The sequence below is a fragment of the Dermacentor variabilis genome, chromosome 1 (assembly GCF_050947875.1).
Source record: "Dermacentor variabilis isolate Ectoservices chromosome 1, ASM5094787v1, whole genome shotgun sequence".
NCBI lineage: Eukaryota > Metazoa > Arthropoda > Arachnida > Ixodida > Ixodidae > Dermacentor > Dermacentor variabilis.
Genome location: NC_134568.1, coordinates 198,346,005 through 198,360,473, shown reverse-complemented (window position 1 = coordinate 198,360,473; position 14,469 = coordinate 198,346,005). Strand labels below are relative to the sequence as shown.

General features: G+C 45.7%; 1 protein-coding gene across 4 annotated transcripts in view; it reads left to right on the top strand.

Annotated features, from left to right (window-relative positions):
* The window catches only part of LOC142590604 ((Lyso)-N-acylphosphatidylethanolamine lipase-like), a 67,704-nt gene extending 55,116 nt beyond the window's left edge, over positions 1–12,588 (top strand). For all 4 annotated transcript variants that reach the window (XM_075702919.1, XM_075702946.1, XM_075702937.1 and 1 more), the window contains exons 6-7: positions 9,832–10,018; positions 10,666–12,588. In XM_075702919.1, the coding sequence (XP_075559034.1) occupies positions 9,832–10,018; positions 10,666–10,779 (301 nt within the window). In that variant the 3' untranslated portion in view covers positions 10,780–12,588. The remainder of the gene's footprint in view (positions 1–9,831; positions 10,019–10,665) is intronic.
* Positions 12,589–14,469: the final 1,881 nt, after the last annotated feature.

The following is a 14,469-nucleotide window of genomic DNA, read 5'->3' as shown; positions in this document are numbered from 1 at the left end:
AAAACTATTACATTTGCCCTTTGGGCCATCTTTTTCAAGTTATGGGATATCTCGTGCATGTAGAGTACAACATTTACTTTAGGGCGTTTGCCGGGAGGGGCATCAGCAACTGACTTCTGCGTGCTGGATCGCGCTTCTCTTAAAATGCTTTCCGCGACAGACACTTGCAACACCTTAGGATATCCAGCCAAGGACAAACGTCGAGTTTGATTTTCAAAACTTACGTCCGCTACATGGCAGCAAGACTTGCTAAGAGCATTCTTGAAACACAAACTGATAATGGCCCGCTTGACAAGCTTAGAATGTGCGGATGTATATGGCAGAAGTGGCTTGTTGGCGCGTGGGTCATACGACCAACACGTGTGGCTGTCCTGAAAGCTCAGGCGAAGATCAAGAAAGCGAATAGAACTCTCTACCGGTAACTCATGAGTAGCTTGAAGGGGAACTAAGCACTTCTGAATCGTTTCTAACACTTTCTTCGTTTCAAGAATGAATGCATCATAAGAACAGTCAATGAAAATTAGAAAGTCATCAACGTATCTAAATACCTTAACACTGCAGTGCCTTGCACTTGTAGCGAAATGTCACGGTCTAAACAGGATAAAAACAAGTAACTAAGTATGGGAGCAATGCAGGAGCCAATACTAAACTCCTCTTTTCTGCAAAAAAAGATAGGTTATCCCAAGTAATGAAAGTGGAATTAAGATAAAGCTGTAAATGTTCTAAAAACTGACTGCAAGAAATGCCGGCCTCGTTCTGGAAGGAAACGACACCATACTCAATACATTGCTCAACACAGGACAGTATACGCTTCTATGCGGCAAATAATAATAGAGGTCCTTAACATCGACAGCAAACGCCTGAAGGCCACGGTCAGAATGTAATTTCAAAAAATCAGTCCCAGTGTCTGAGCTCTTTGTAAGGAAAGGGTCGCTGACAGGCAGAAGGCCCAACTTATCTTGTAAGAACATCCCCAGCGGCTTATGCCAAGTATCGATTTCTGACACAATCACCCGTAACGGGAGACCGGGTTTATGCGTTTTGGCACTGAAGCAAACTTGTAGATGATTTCGCTTGCTGCTTTCAAAGGCCTCGGTTAATATTTGTAGATTAGGTCTGTTGCACAAGCGCTTTGGCACTGCCTTCAGCTTAGCCAGCGACACCTACCTATGACACTTAAACGTGACACTGATGGCTTCTAGAGCCTTGGCGTTAAAGTCCTCAGCAGGTAACACAGCAAAACCACCTTCTTTATCGGCTGGAATGACAGACAGCGAATTGTCTACGAGTGGAGAGGCCACCTGATTCACCGATATCTTCGCCTCAAGCAAACGAAGCAAATATTCGCAATTAAATGAGGCATGTGTTTGCTGCAGCAAAACTCCGGACACCAGTCGGCACATTCTAATGAAATGCGAAAGAATTCATCCACTCGATCAAGTGCGTAACGTACAACTTGCAGAAGTGCTTGGATTTAAAATCGATGGAAGTATCAAACGGTCAGCCGTAGAGATTAGCAAGAGACGTTTAGAGTATTGGTGGAAAAAATAGTCTCCAATCCACGCTGGGAAAGTAGTTGGGCAGCGAAGCTGCAAACGACAAACAGAACAAGCACCCATTGCGGCGTAGGCTGAAGTTATTCGCGTGGCGATTTTCACATGAATTCTACCTAATTATTAGCCTAAGACGTTTCGATGGCATGAGACTTCGCTTGCGCCGCTACTTCGTGCACCTAAGAAGGGTGGACCAGAGAGAAGAGCAATTCGCCACGCCTCCTATATGCACGCTGCTCTTCAGGAGTTCTCACGATACGTGGCCTTTCCATTGGACTCTCACAACACAAATCAATTGCTAGGTGGGTTCTTTTTTTACCTACGAAAGTGTAGGTATGTCACTCCCTGAATAAATTGCAAACTTTAGCCTTATTCTTTTCGTCAACGGGCAACCCTGTGCTCCTCCGAACTGGCTCGGCAACGGGCACCACTATCGAAATAATGTTGTTGTTTTGTTCACCTCAAGCGAAGCAGTCGGTTCTTTTTTGACCGGCCATTATTTCCTCATTCCATTATTTGGTGCTGAAACCCGGGAGAAACGATCGAACTTACCATTGAGGCAACAAGGTCAACAAACATCGACAGCAGAACGAGCTCGGAAAAAACCAGCAACGTTCCTCGGGCAGAAAACGGTCGACAAGGCGCCCCTTCAACATCAGGGCCTGGGGACGCCAAACCCAACCGAAACCGACACCACGATTCAAGCGTCATCGCGGTAAGCGAACTGTAAACATTGATGCCACGATGGAACTGCTCAAACTGAAAAGTGAACTGAGGACTCAAGTGACTAAACTGTGGCTAAACGTTAAAAAAAGGGACTAAACAACTGTGCTGCTCCAAACCGCTCAAGTATGGGCAGAGGGACGAAGAAGAGCGCTCATTCGTAACATCTTTGACGGAGGTAGCCAACAAAGCTTTGTCACTAAAAACCTTTCACGTGAACTGCAACTAGAGATCGCAGGTGAAGAGGACATCACAATCTGCCCATTCGGAGGAGCAGGAAACATTATCAAGGAGAAGCGCAGAAGAGTGAGAATTCGGCTAAGAAGTCAATACGACAGTTTAGAGCACACTATCGAAGGTCTGGAAATACCGGAGATCTGCTCTGATCGGCTTCATGTTGCTGAGGTGTGTGGTGAAGTCAAGAAGCTGCAAGGCGCACTAGTTGTGGTAAAGACCGAATTTGACTGGTTTATGCAAGGAGCGATTCCCAGCAGTAGCTCAGGTACCTGCTGCTCAACCGTGGCAGTGCTTCGTGCCGCAGTGTTCGGCGACACAAGCAGCTTGTCCAAGGAGCTTAAATCGTTTCGGAACTTGAGAGCATTGGAATTATCGACTCTTAGTCCCAAACGAACAAAGAAAACAAAGTCATGAGCACATTTTCGGCATCGGTAGAGAAAATGGACACGTGCTATGAGGTAGCACTGCCCTGGAAACCCCTGAACAAGCAACTCGCCGACAACAAAGCTGTTGCAAAGAAGCGCTTGACTAACCTCACGAAGAAGTAAATGAAAGATGAGACGATACTGATCAAGTATGACGAGGCTATCCGTCAGTACCTGGAAGAAGGATTCGCAGAACGACTTTCATCGCAAGAAACCAACAACGATGTAAGCAGATTATATTGCATGCCTCATCGTGCAGTTTTTAGGCCTGACAGCCTTTCGACCAAGATTAGAGTCGTATTTGACGCATCCGCTCACGATGCAGGTTGTATATCTCTTAACGAAGCCCTAGAACCAGGACCGAACTTGAATCCAGATTTGCTTAAGGTGTTGCTGAACTTCAGAATTCATCGTATTGGATTACGTGCAGACATTGAATATGCATTTCTGCAAATTTCGGTGCAACTGGCGGATCGCGATGCCTTCCGATTTCTCTGGTATGGACATGTTGTAACGAATGAAGACCCAGAGCCTCCTATTCAGGTCTGGAGAATGACACATGTCCCTTTTGGCCTGACAAGTAGTCCATTCCGCCTCGCAGCCACCGTGCACCACCATCTGTCCACAACAGGAGATTATCCAGAAATAAGAAAAACCATCAGCGAGAGCCTTTACGTGGACGACCTCATAACAGGAGCGAACACAGTGGAGGAGGCTACAGATTTTTACCGAGGGGCACTAGATGTCATGAACCGAGCAAGCATGACACTGCGTAAGTGGAACTCAAATTCCAAGAAGCTACAATAGCTGTTCAATGACGAAGGAACCGGATACGCCCTTGGCTACGGGGAATGTCCAACAAGTTTTTTATGGGTCCTCGGACTTGTATGGGATAAGGACAGAGATTATCTGGCATTTTCCATGGAGGTCATCTTAGATTTCCCAGACCGAAACAGTAATACAAAACGATTCATCCTTCAGGCATCGGCTCGTATATATGATACACTTGGCCTCATTTCTCCGGTCACAGTGACAACCAAGTTCATGTTCTAAACACTGTGGGAATTGCGTATTGAGTGGACGCCCCTCTGCTTGAAGAAGTCATAGCAGCTTGGACCCAGTGGCACACTCAGCTGCACCATTTAATGGACGTAACAGTGGCAAGACGATATGGTAGCTTACCCAACGATATCTGAACGGAAGTAGACATCTTCACAGATGTCAGCCCCAAAGCTTACGGCGCAGTTGTATATTTGCGCATCTCAGGGGTCAAAGAAGCAAAGGTTACTCTGGTCCTCTCAATGTCCGGATTAGCACCAATTAAGATAATTTCTCTTCCAAGACTGGAATTGATGGGCCTGGTGATATGTGCTTGACTGAGGGAATATCTGGAGTAGTCACGGAGCCTTCCAATAGCGAAGTGGTATCAGTGGACAGAATCATCTATTGCGCTGTATTGGGTGCGAGGTCCGGCACAGCAATGGAAACCCCTTGTCGCCAGCACAGTGTTGGAAATTCTGCAGCGAACGGATCCAGACATCTGGAATAACTGCTCTGCGATCGAAAATCTCGCCGACCATTTGACAAGGGGAGTCACACCTCAAGCACTCAACTCGAGTTCACTTTGGTGGAATGGACCTGCTTCGCTTTCGCAGCCGTCTACTTACTGACCAAGGCATGTAGGCATCGCTGATATGACCATCGCAGAGGAAGAAAGAACACTTCGTATTCACAACGAGATTGTAAAGGAATGTGTCTTGCCTCTGCAAAAATATAGCTCCCTCTCTAGACTGGTTCGAGTGACAGCCTGTGTTTTACGATTTTTCGACAACGCCAGGCACCCCAGCCAGAAATACGAGGGACCTATTACGACAGAGGAAGTTCAAAAGGCGCATACTTGTTTGATTCTTCAAGCACAATTCGAGACCTTCCAAGAGGAACTCCAGTGTCTTCGCCACTCGACACGCATGCTAAGCGATTCCCCGATACGTGATCTCAGCGTTATCTACGACGAGGATGGAGTGCTGAGAGTGGGAGGAAGGCTCAATGCAGCCGAGTTGTCCTACAACGTCAGGCATCCTGTTATCCTACCGTCGAGACATCCCTTCACAGAGCTAACGATCAGCGCAACCCACCGCCGTCTCCTACATGCCAGCGCACTAGAGACACTTAACGAACTGAGGGAACTGTACTGGATCGTGCGGGGAAGGCAAATGGTGAAAAAGGTGCTTAAGAAAAGTGTGACTTGTAACCGTTTTAACAGCTGAGCTGCTACTGAGCCCGTCGTTCCTCTGCCTTATGAGAGGGTGACACAAGCTCCACCCTTTGACGTTACGGGTGGGGACTTTGTTGGAACACTGAACACAAAGGATCAAGGAAATAACCGGAAGACTTACATCGTTATTTTTACGTGTGCAGTGAATCGCGCAATACACCTTGAATTGGTGACCGATATGTCCACCTCAACCTTCCTGATGACGTTTCGAAGCTTTATCTCGAGAAGAGGAGTTTGTTGAGCCATCTTTTCTGACAACGCCAGGACATTCCAGCGTGTTTCTAAGGATCTAAGGCGACTATGGACAACAATAAGAGGAGAAGAAATCCACAACTTCTTCACAAACCACCAGATCGGCTTGAAATTTACAACTGAGAAAGCTGCTTGGTGGGGAGGATCCTGGGAAAGAATGTTTCGGTGCGTGAGAACATCATTGAAGAAGGTCTTGGGACACAGCTACTGCAACTTCGAGCTCACGACAATCCTAATTGAAATCGAAGGTGTCATCAACCCTAGACCCTTGACCTATGTCTACACGAAGGCGAGCGAACCCGAACCTCTAGCACGATCGCACTATCCAGTGGGAAAGCGACTGATCACTCTTCCTGACAGTGGTTCCGCTACAGAGGTGGCTCAGCCCCCTGGTCAACCAATTTTGGCGTCGCTGGCAAAAGTAGTAGCTGATGAGTCTCCGATCAGCACATTTCGTTGTGCCAAGTTCGTCAAGCGCACTGAAGAAAGGAACTCTCGTTTTAGTCCATGAACGCTATCTGCCGAGGCAACTCTGGAAAACTGGACAAGTGGCAGATGTTCTCGGACAAGATGGAAGAATCAGAGCTGACATGGTGCGCATGCCTAATGGAACCACATTGAGAAGACCGATTCAACTGTTGTACCCCATGGAATACATGGAGGAATGATATGAAGCTCATTCCTGGGGGAGTATCAAGAAACTGCCACCTTTAGACTCATTATTCTCCTCAACGGGCAACCTTGTGCTCCTCCGAACTTGCTCGGCAACGGGCATCGCTATTGCAATAAAGTTTAGTTGTTTTGTTCACCTCAAACGAAGCCGTCGGTTCGTTTTTGACCTGCCAAAATTTTCTCCCTCCGTACTTCGTATGCTACAGTCAAGCTGCTGTCACCGCGGCAGTTGCACAACAGTAATATTTACTGGGAAACGTTTGCGGGGAGCGCTACGTGCTTCGCATTGCATTTAGGTGCGCCTTGGCATCAATTATTTTCTTCGAATGCTTATTTTGAGCTTGTTCTTTATTGAAACGCATACTGATGTGTATGATGTATACGTGATTCCAGAGAATGTATGCACGGTTGGCTTCACTTTGCTGACTGCTTGTAGCCTCTGCCTTACGGGGGTATGAGCTATTGCATTTGGGGTGTAAGCTATAGATAATGATAACTTTCTGTCGATGTTACACCACGAAGAAATCCCAGCATCCTAGCCGTAGACAGCTTCGTTGTAAAAAGTAGGGAGGGGACTGATATGACCCGATCCATTACAAGCATAGGCAGCGGTGCAAGGTAGGTAGCGAAGAATAAAATAGGTTACAATGCTAGAAGGAAAAGCATTGATAGCATACCTGAGTAACTCAAGCAGGCCAGGTGACGATTTGTTTCCCGCCCCGTTTTAAAAGTGGATGCCAATAAATATCGTCCTCCATCGTAGTTTCCACGGTAATATAAATTAATCTTGCTACCGAATTGGCGTCACTTAATAGATCGTAAGTGTTGCTTCGTAGAGCAAGAACTCCCGCATTATTACGTATTGCTACATACCATATGTGGAGGAAAGAGTGAGGGGTGGGCTACAGTGAGGTGCTGTCTATAGAGTTTCCGTAGCGGTTTAGAAATACGCGCCAATGTTGCCACAAGGGCGCGGCATGGGCCGTTTGCTTTGAGAGCGTGTAATTTTCATTCCGCTGTATACTTTCCTACGCCGGATTTTTTTTTAATTTCCTCTGTTGCATTGCATTCACACTCTGTTGTGATAAAAAAAATTATGGGTTTTTACGTGCCAAAACCACTTTCTGATTATGAGGCACGCCGTAGTGGAGGACTCCGGAAATTTCGACCACCTGGGGTTCTTTAACGTGCACCTAAATCTAAGTACACGGGTGTTTTCGCCCCCATCGAAATGCGGCCGCCATGGCCGGGATTCGATCCCGCGACCTCATGCTCAGCAGCCTAACACCATAGCCGCTGAGCAACCACGGCGGGTCGGTGATAAAGTGCGTATTAAATATGTGGTTATATTGCTATAAATGTAAGCTGTATAAATATGTAGCGCGGACTGTGTGGTTTTCGAAAGAGTGCTTTTGAAAACACGTCTTCCCGTGTGATTTCACTTGCAATAAAATAAAAAAAGGCCTACAATCGATCCGCATCTAAGTGAAATAGTTTGTTAACGTTATATTGTTGCTTGTTCGTACTGCCGAATCCCAAACCCTTGTTTGATATAAGAAACTCCAAAGGTATGTTTCTTCAGCAAGTTCGCGGTATAACATTGAACCAGCAATAACCGTGAGCTTCTCTCGCAAATTAATGCTGACAGCGCTATATATGTACGAAGCGTTCTAAGATATACACAAATCGTGGTGGACGTTGAGGAGCGCGGCGGCTGAAGCAGAAAGCCTTGCGAACCGGCTCAAGAACGAGTGAGTCATAAAGCGGCGGCCCCGGCTCCACCGGGTAGCGAACAGTTAGCATCGCCGCGTGGACGCGGGTCCTTCCTATTGGCCGCGGGTCATTTCTCATCGAGCAAGGCCGGGAAATCTCGTGGCCGCTGTGGCAACTAAACCGGACTCGCGTGCAGGTATTTGTGGTGCTCGTACGCGTTCGAGAAACAGCGTGCAAGGTGACTCGAAAGGCGCTTTCGCTGACCCAAGGCCTGTGCGCCGGCGTCCTTTTTACGACGATGCGCACCTCTTGCTGTTCCCTTGGCTAGGGACACTGCGGTGAGAAGCTTCCTGTGAAAGTGTCCGGAAAAAGAGAAAGTGATGTGTCTTGTAAATAATGTGGCGATTCAAACAGCCTATACGTCTTCGGAAATGAAGACGGCGGTTTTTAAGATCATTATCTCTCTTTGATTCGTGTGGCGGGACATGACGTGTTGCTGGGCAGCAGGTCGCGAGTTCATTCACAGGCCTGGACTAGTCTGCATTTAGGAGGTCCAATGCATAAGCGCCAGAGTGCATCGTGATTTAGGTGCACGTAACCTTCCACTACGCTGTCTATCATGACCACGCGCATGCCTGTGCGTTTTTGTGTGTGTGTTTGTGTTTATGTGTGCATGCGTGCGGGGGAGTGGAAGCAGCCGCAAGGAATGTCAAATTGATCATTCATTCCAAGGTCGCAAACCCTGCTTGGTATCAATCTGAGTCCCTAACTATTCGTTTTTGGAAGTCAAAAAACACCTTCTGGGAGGGTGGCTGAGATTGCTATATTGGCACTGCTTCGTTGAGTAGCGGGAAGCGTCGTACTTGTGTCGAAATGAAAAAGACTTACGCAGCACTTGCTTTGCGCAATGTTGAAATTTGCGGAATTTTGCACTGCAGTTTGCAACCTTACACAGCTTTCTTTATTTTGGGCCTTCTGTCCAATTAAAGAACGCTGTTTACCACATACGTCATCTCGCTAGAATGGCCTGGGGTCACGGGTGATGGCTCTGTGTATTTAGGTGGTGTCGAACACCCGCCGCGGTGGCTTAGCCGCTATGGTGCTGCGCTGCTAAACACGAGGTCACGGGATCAAATCCTGGCCGCGGCGGTCACACTTCCATGGGGGCGAAATGCAAAATGCCCGTGTCCCGTGCATTGGGGGCACGTTAAAGAACCACCAGTGGTCACAAATAATCCGTAGTTCCCCCCCCTCCCACCCCACTCCCTCAGCGTGCCTCGCAATCATATCGTGGTTTCACAGTATTAATGACAATTGCTGTTATGTGAACCATCCACGGTTGTTCGCGGTTATAGGGAAAATGTGTCCCTGATAAAGTGTCACCTCATCACTCATAATGGCAATAACGAGGTACGCTTCCATCCACCGGGTCGTTTGAAACGATTGCCAGATCATAATGTAACTCTGTCAGTAAGGCAGGACATTGGTATTATTTATGGAGAAAATTTAAAGCTGGTGTGTCTGGAGCTGGCGCAAGAAATTGAAGTGCAGCGGGCCACGCTAAAACCCTTTGGAAATGGCGGAGCTCTATATTAGCTCCCACTTCTTACCTGTTTTTATTAATTACATTTACGCGTGGCTGTTGTCAAGATATAATTGCGCTCTCGCGGTTTAATACACATGACAGAAACCGGCTTTTAAATATGAACTTTGTATTTATCCGATTATTGCTCTAGATGCTTCCAGTGTGTATTGTCTCGAAATTGAGACACCGAAAACTTTAGCACTGCTGTTTCGGTAATCTTGGCGGGTTTCAAATCTGCAATGTTTGTTAATGACGCATGTGATTAGTCTGAGTGCATGATGTACTTTATTCTACTGATTTCTGTTTCAGTATGTATTAAATTGTTTCCATGCCCTTCGTACAACATTTCGTGCGGGATCACGCTCTAACGCTGCGTTTATCGGCTTCTTTTCACAGCGGCGAGGCTTCTGTGAAGGCGTTGATGCACAGGTTTCCGTGGGTGAAGCACCCGATGGTCACCAGGCTCGTGGCACTCCCACCCGAAGTAGGGCTCACCTTCATCTATGGCGCGCACAGCTTCATGGGTCGAAAGCCTGCATTCGCCATCCGCGATGCCAGAACACAGTCCTTCGTCCAAGTTCACGTGAGTGATCATGCTTGAACGATTTTCCTGTAATGTGCTTGCTGTCATATCCCGCATGAAAATTCACCGTGCTTTTGCTAGGCGCCTTCACTGTCATTGAGAAGTAGATCTTCGGTTCACGTGGTCACACTTGCAGAAACGGGTCTATGGGAGGGCTCTGCTATAGAAATGACGTCGCCTTGATAAAGCTATCAATATTATATCACGAAGTGTTAATCGTTGTACATATTCAAGGTATATTCAAGAAAAAAAGGAAAGAAAAGAGACCAAGCATACTATGATTTGACATGCTACCTAAAAGGATTGCTCTCTCCGTTGACAGTTTATACTTTTAAAAAGACAAGCTAAAAGAGGTCTTTCTTTTATGCTCAATCAATCGAGTGGTGGTTCTGCAGCTTTCTGTTGCATTAGCATTTCAGAATGCAAAGGCTGCAGTCATGCTTGAAGTAGATAGCGAGTAAGCTAAGAGACCTGGAGGCATTCGTGAGTGTACTCCTTGATGGGTTACATATCAAATCTAGCACAGTAAGTGGCTCTTGATTAGAAAGCTTTATGCAAATTGTACATCTTTGCATAATATATTTTTTAAAATTTCTGCTGACTTGATCTTCTAAATATGTATTACTTTTCTGTGCCTTCTCAAATAGGTGCTTGAAGATTGTGGACACAACCTGCACTACGAGAAGCCAGAAGAGTTTTGCGACGTGGTCAACAAGGCGTGTGAACTTGTCGACGAGAGGCTACATCAGAAGATAGACTAAATGAAACCACCGACTAAGAACTCTTCCCTGTCGTACACGTAGACGCTGAGAGAGAAAATTTGTACAGTGCATCTACAAAACATGCTAATGTGCCGGTCACCTGCAGCGTATTTGTTTCTGCTTGTTGTTAAAAGGTATCACACTAGTGTGGAGGAGAAGCAAAGTGCTGCGTAAATTGTTTTTCCCGCAGCTTCTCATGACGTATTGTAGCGCGAAATTGTTTCTCCCTCTTACTTGCAGAATTCCTTTGACCGTGTGCGGGGCTTCGAAACGCTCAAAGCGCCCACCGTATTACTGTCACACATGCAGAGTACGTGGTACAAGCGTTCTGCTTGTAAATTGCTTTGTTCAATGGAAAAAAAGGAAACGAAAAAGTAGGAAAGCTTTAGAAATATGGTCCCCAAAGGGCTTTGCGTAGCGCGAAATCCGAGCTGCTTCGTATGCCTTTCGCGTTTTTTTGTACATGTGGGTGATAGCGATTTCTAACGCTGGGTTCCTATTTCTTAAACACCCTAGTGTCTGTTTAAACAATGCAAAACAGGCAGTTATACTTCACTAAAAGTTCTCACATTGTATATATTAACTAGCTTTGTTTGCTTTATTTTTTAAATAACTGCCTAACTTAATGAACTGAGCCTTTTTCGACATGCCTAGAACCTGGTTTATGTTCTATAGGTTCATAGCTGGAGTACGCGAAGAAGCCTTCTTTGTGTTGCATTTGTTGATCTTGTAACATTAACTGTAGTTCAGACGTTTTAGCACAATGTTTTCTTTTTTTTCATTTAGACGTAGCACGTTCATTTGCATTGTAAATGTACGTTGACTGAGACCAATTTATTTTTCGCACTGGTTTAATTTTGCTGCGTTGATGCTTCCGTTTGGGTGTGCAACGTTGTCTTGCATTTTTTTTTGCGAAATATTGCTTGATCATTTTCACAAGGATCATTCACGCATGCTGCAGTGTCGGCGGAAGCCGGCCCTGCTCATGATCATGTACATATTTATTGTCATTGTGGTTCCAATGCTTGTTCATAGTTTGCTATTTGTCGCTGTGAAGATAGCTGCTGAAAATTCAGTGGTTGTTCGAGGGCCCCGTAACAATCGTGACTGCTTTTTGTGTGCATCATGTTTTCGCAGACGAAAGGATGAAAATTTCTCGTAGCCTGCGTTCTCTGTGTGTCCCCTGTCTCTGCTGCGTGTGTGTCCTGTCTCCGTGTGTACCCTGTCTCGGTGTGACCCTTGTCTCCGTGTGTCCTCTGTTTCAATCTGTCCCCTGTTTCAGTGCGTGCACTTGTTCACTGTTTGTACGCCGTCTTGAAGCACTGTGTGCTTTGTATGTGTTAAAGGACCTTGCCTTTCATGAGGTATTGAGGCACCTCGGCGAGGTCTTAAAAATGTCGGATGAAATGTAAAATCGCCCGTGATCATGCAGAAAAGCAAACAAAGGTCCATGGCGTTTAATTATTGCAATTTTAGCGAATAAATACTCGATTTGTGGACCTCAGTGTTAGCCTTTTCTTGCCCAGCGCATACGCGCCCTTTCTTTTAACTCTAGCATGTGTTTCTTTGTAATGGTTTATTTTCTTTCAGCGAACTATCTGTGCTTGAGTATTGTGTGTTCCAGCTGTCTGCGCGTCGCGTGTCACTGTTCTCGCATTTTTGTTAATTGTGTGGCAGAACGAACTCAAGTATTTATAAATTTTTTCATTGTTTGTGTACAAATGTAAATACTTTGAATTCTGACACTTGACGCTGTGATTCGACGTTTCTACATCGTGGATCTGCGACAATAAAGCATTGCTGATGTGATCCGGCGTGGTCTTTAATTAGCACCGCCTCTGTTTTTCTACAACTACTGGACGCCTTTTGGAGTCGTATTTTGCCGGCACAACCGTAAGCGCCCAGATCCTCTCACATGAAGCCTAGAAACAGTGAACAATTAACTAGACTCGAGCAGACGCTGTCAAATGACGTCAGTGGTAGTTGGTGCGGGAACTTGAGCGTGGCGTCGCCGCGCGTCTTTCGCATTTTGCGTCTTTTTTTATTTGCAAAGCTTCTGGTCATGGTAAGCCTGAGCTTCTGGATATTCGAAATTTGTCATTTACCAATCAATTCCCCAACCAATATTCTAATTTAGTGTCCCTTTAGGACATCGCAGTACAAACAACAGTCTCACATAAATTAATGATAAACTCAAAACATTCAGTGTGCATTTGTGCCTGCACTTTCTGCTTGTCCTTCCCTATTTTATGCTTGTTAGTGCATGTGTTTTCAAGTGGTATGAAACCGATTTTTTATTTGTGGATAGAGTGCGCAGGGAATGATGTTGATTGGCCTAAATTTTTACCTTTCACTTGACTGCAATTCATGGCGATGAGCAGATAAGCCATCACGAAACGCCTAGACGTTGTACGAACGCACCCGCATGCTATTGTCCGATATGTCCCGAGTGTTCTCGTTTTCTGCACGGTGAAACCGAAGTGAGCTTTGCCGTCGGAAACTGGCCATTCGACGACTGGCGCTTTTCGAGAAACCGTTCTTCGGACGCCCCGCTTGTGCCAACAGTTGCTTTAGCCATGCTGGCTTTCCGCGCCATGCGCGCCTTGTGGAATCTGACAGCCAGCACATAGTGGGATGGGATGAGTCTTCCATCTGGAGTTTTGCATGCCAAAACCACTATTTGATTATGAAGCATGTCGTAGTGGGGGACTCTGGATCAATTGGGGCCGCCAGGGAATCGTTAACGTGTCCCCAATGCTGTGTGGTGTCCGTGACTGAAGTTGTATTGTCGAATCATCTACAATGTGCTCAGCTCGTCACTTTAACTTAAGTGCACAGCCAGTGCCCGATAATGATCACCTGCATAATAAAGAGTGATGAATTCATTACGTCTCCTTTTTTTACCTGGAACAATAATGTGCCTGTAATAGCTCTGCTTTTTTCGCTTTGGATATTGTTCTCCCTACACTGGGTGTCCCAGCTATGTTTAGCCAGAATTTAAAAAACATGCGAATGCCACGTAGCTGGACAGAACCAAAGTAATGTTGTTTGCCGCCGCTTGGAGATATTCAGATTATTTTTTTTTCATTCCGCCTAATCAGGTAATATGTCTTGATTAATTAATGAACTTCTCAAATATTAGAATTAGATGAAAAGTGTAAATGAGGAAATTGTAGAGCAAATGAAAAACTCCCGATACAGCTTTCTATTGCTCAATACGTGCCACATAAAAGTGTTTTTTCAAGCGTGAAAGGAGCCCGCGAATGTATTGCCGCGTGACTGGCCGCTCGAGGCACTTTGCATGCATCTGCGGACTTCTTTCACGCTCGGAAAAACACTTTTATGTGGCACGTATTGAGAAACAGAAAGCTGTATCGGGAGTTTTTCATGTCGCTCGACAATTTTCTCATTGACACTTTTCATTTAATTATATTATTTCAGAAATTGATTAATTATGAGATTAGTTATCTAATTAAGCGGAATGCAAAAAGTGATTTGAGTATCTCCAAGCGACGGTGAACAACATTACCTTGGTTCTGTCCAACTACGTGGCATTCGCATATTTTTAAACTCTGGCTAAGGTTAGCTGCGACACCCTGTATATTGTTTATCGCACGCGCACTTCCTCGGTCAAGTTAGTGCTTTACGTTGTGCTGTAATTAGTATACAGAGTATATTGTTGCATTTCGT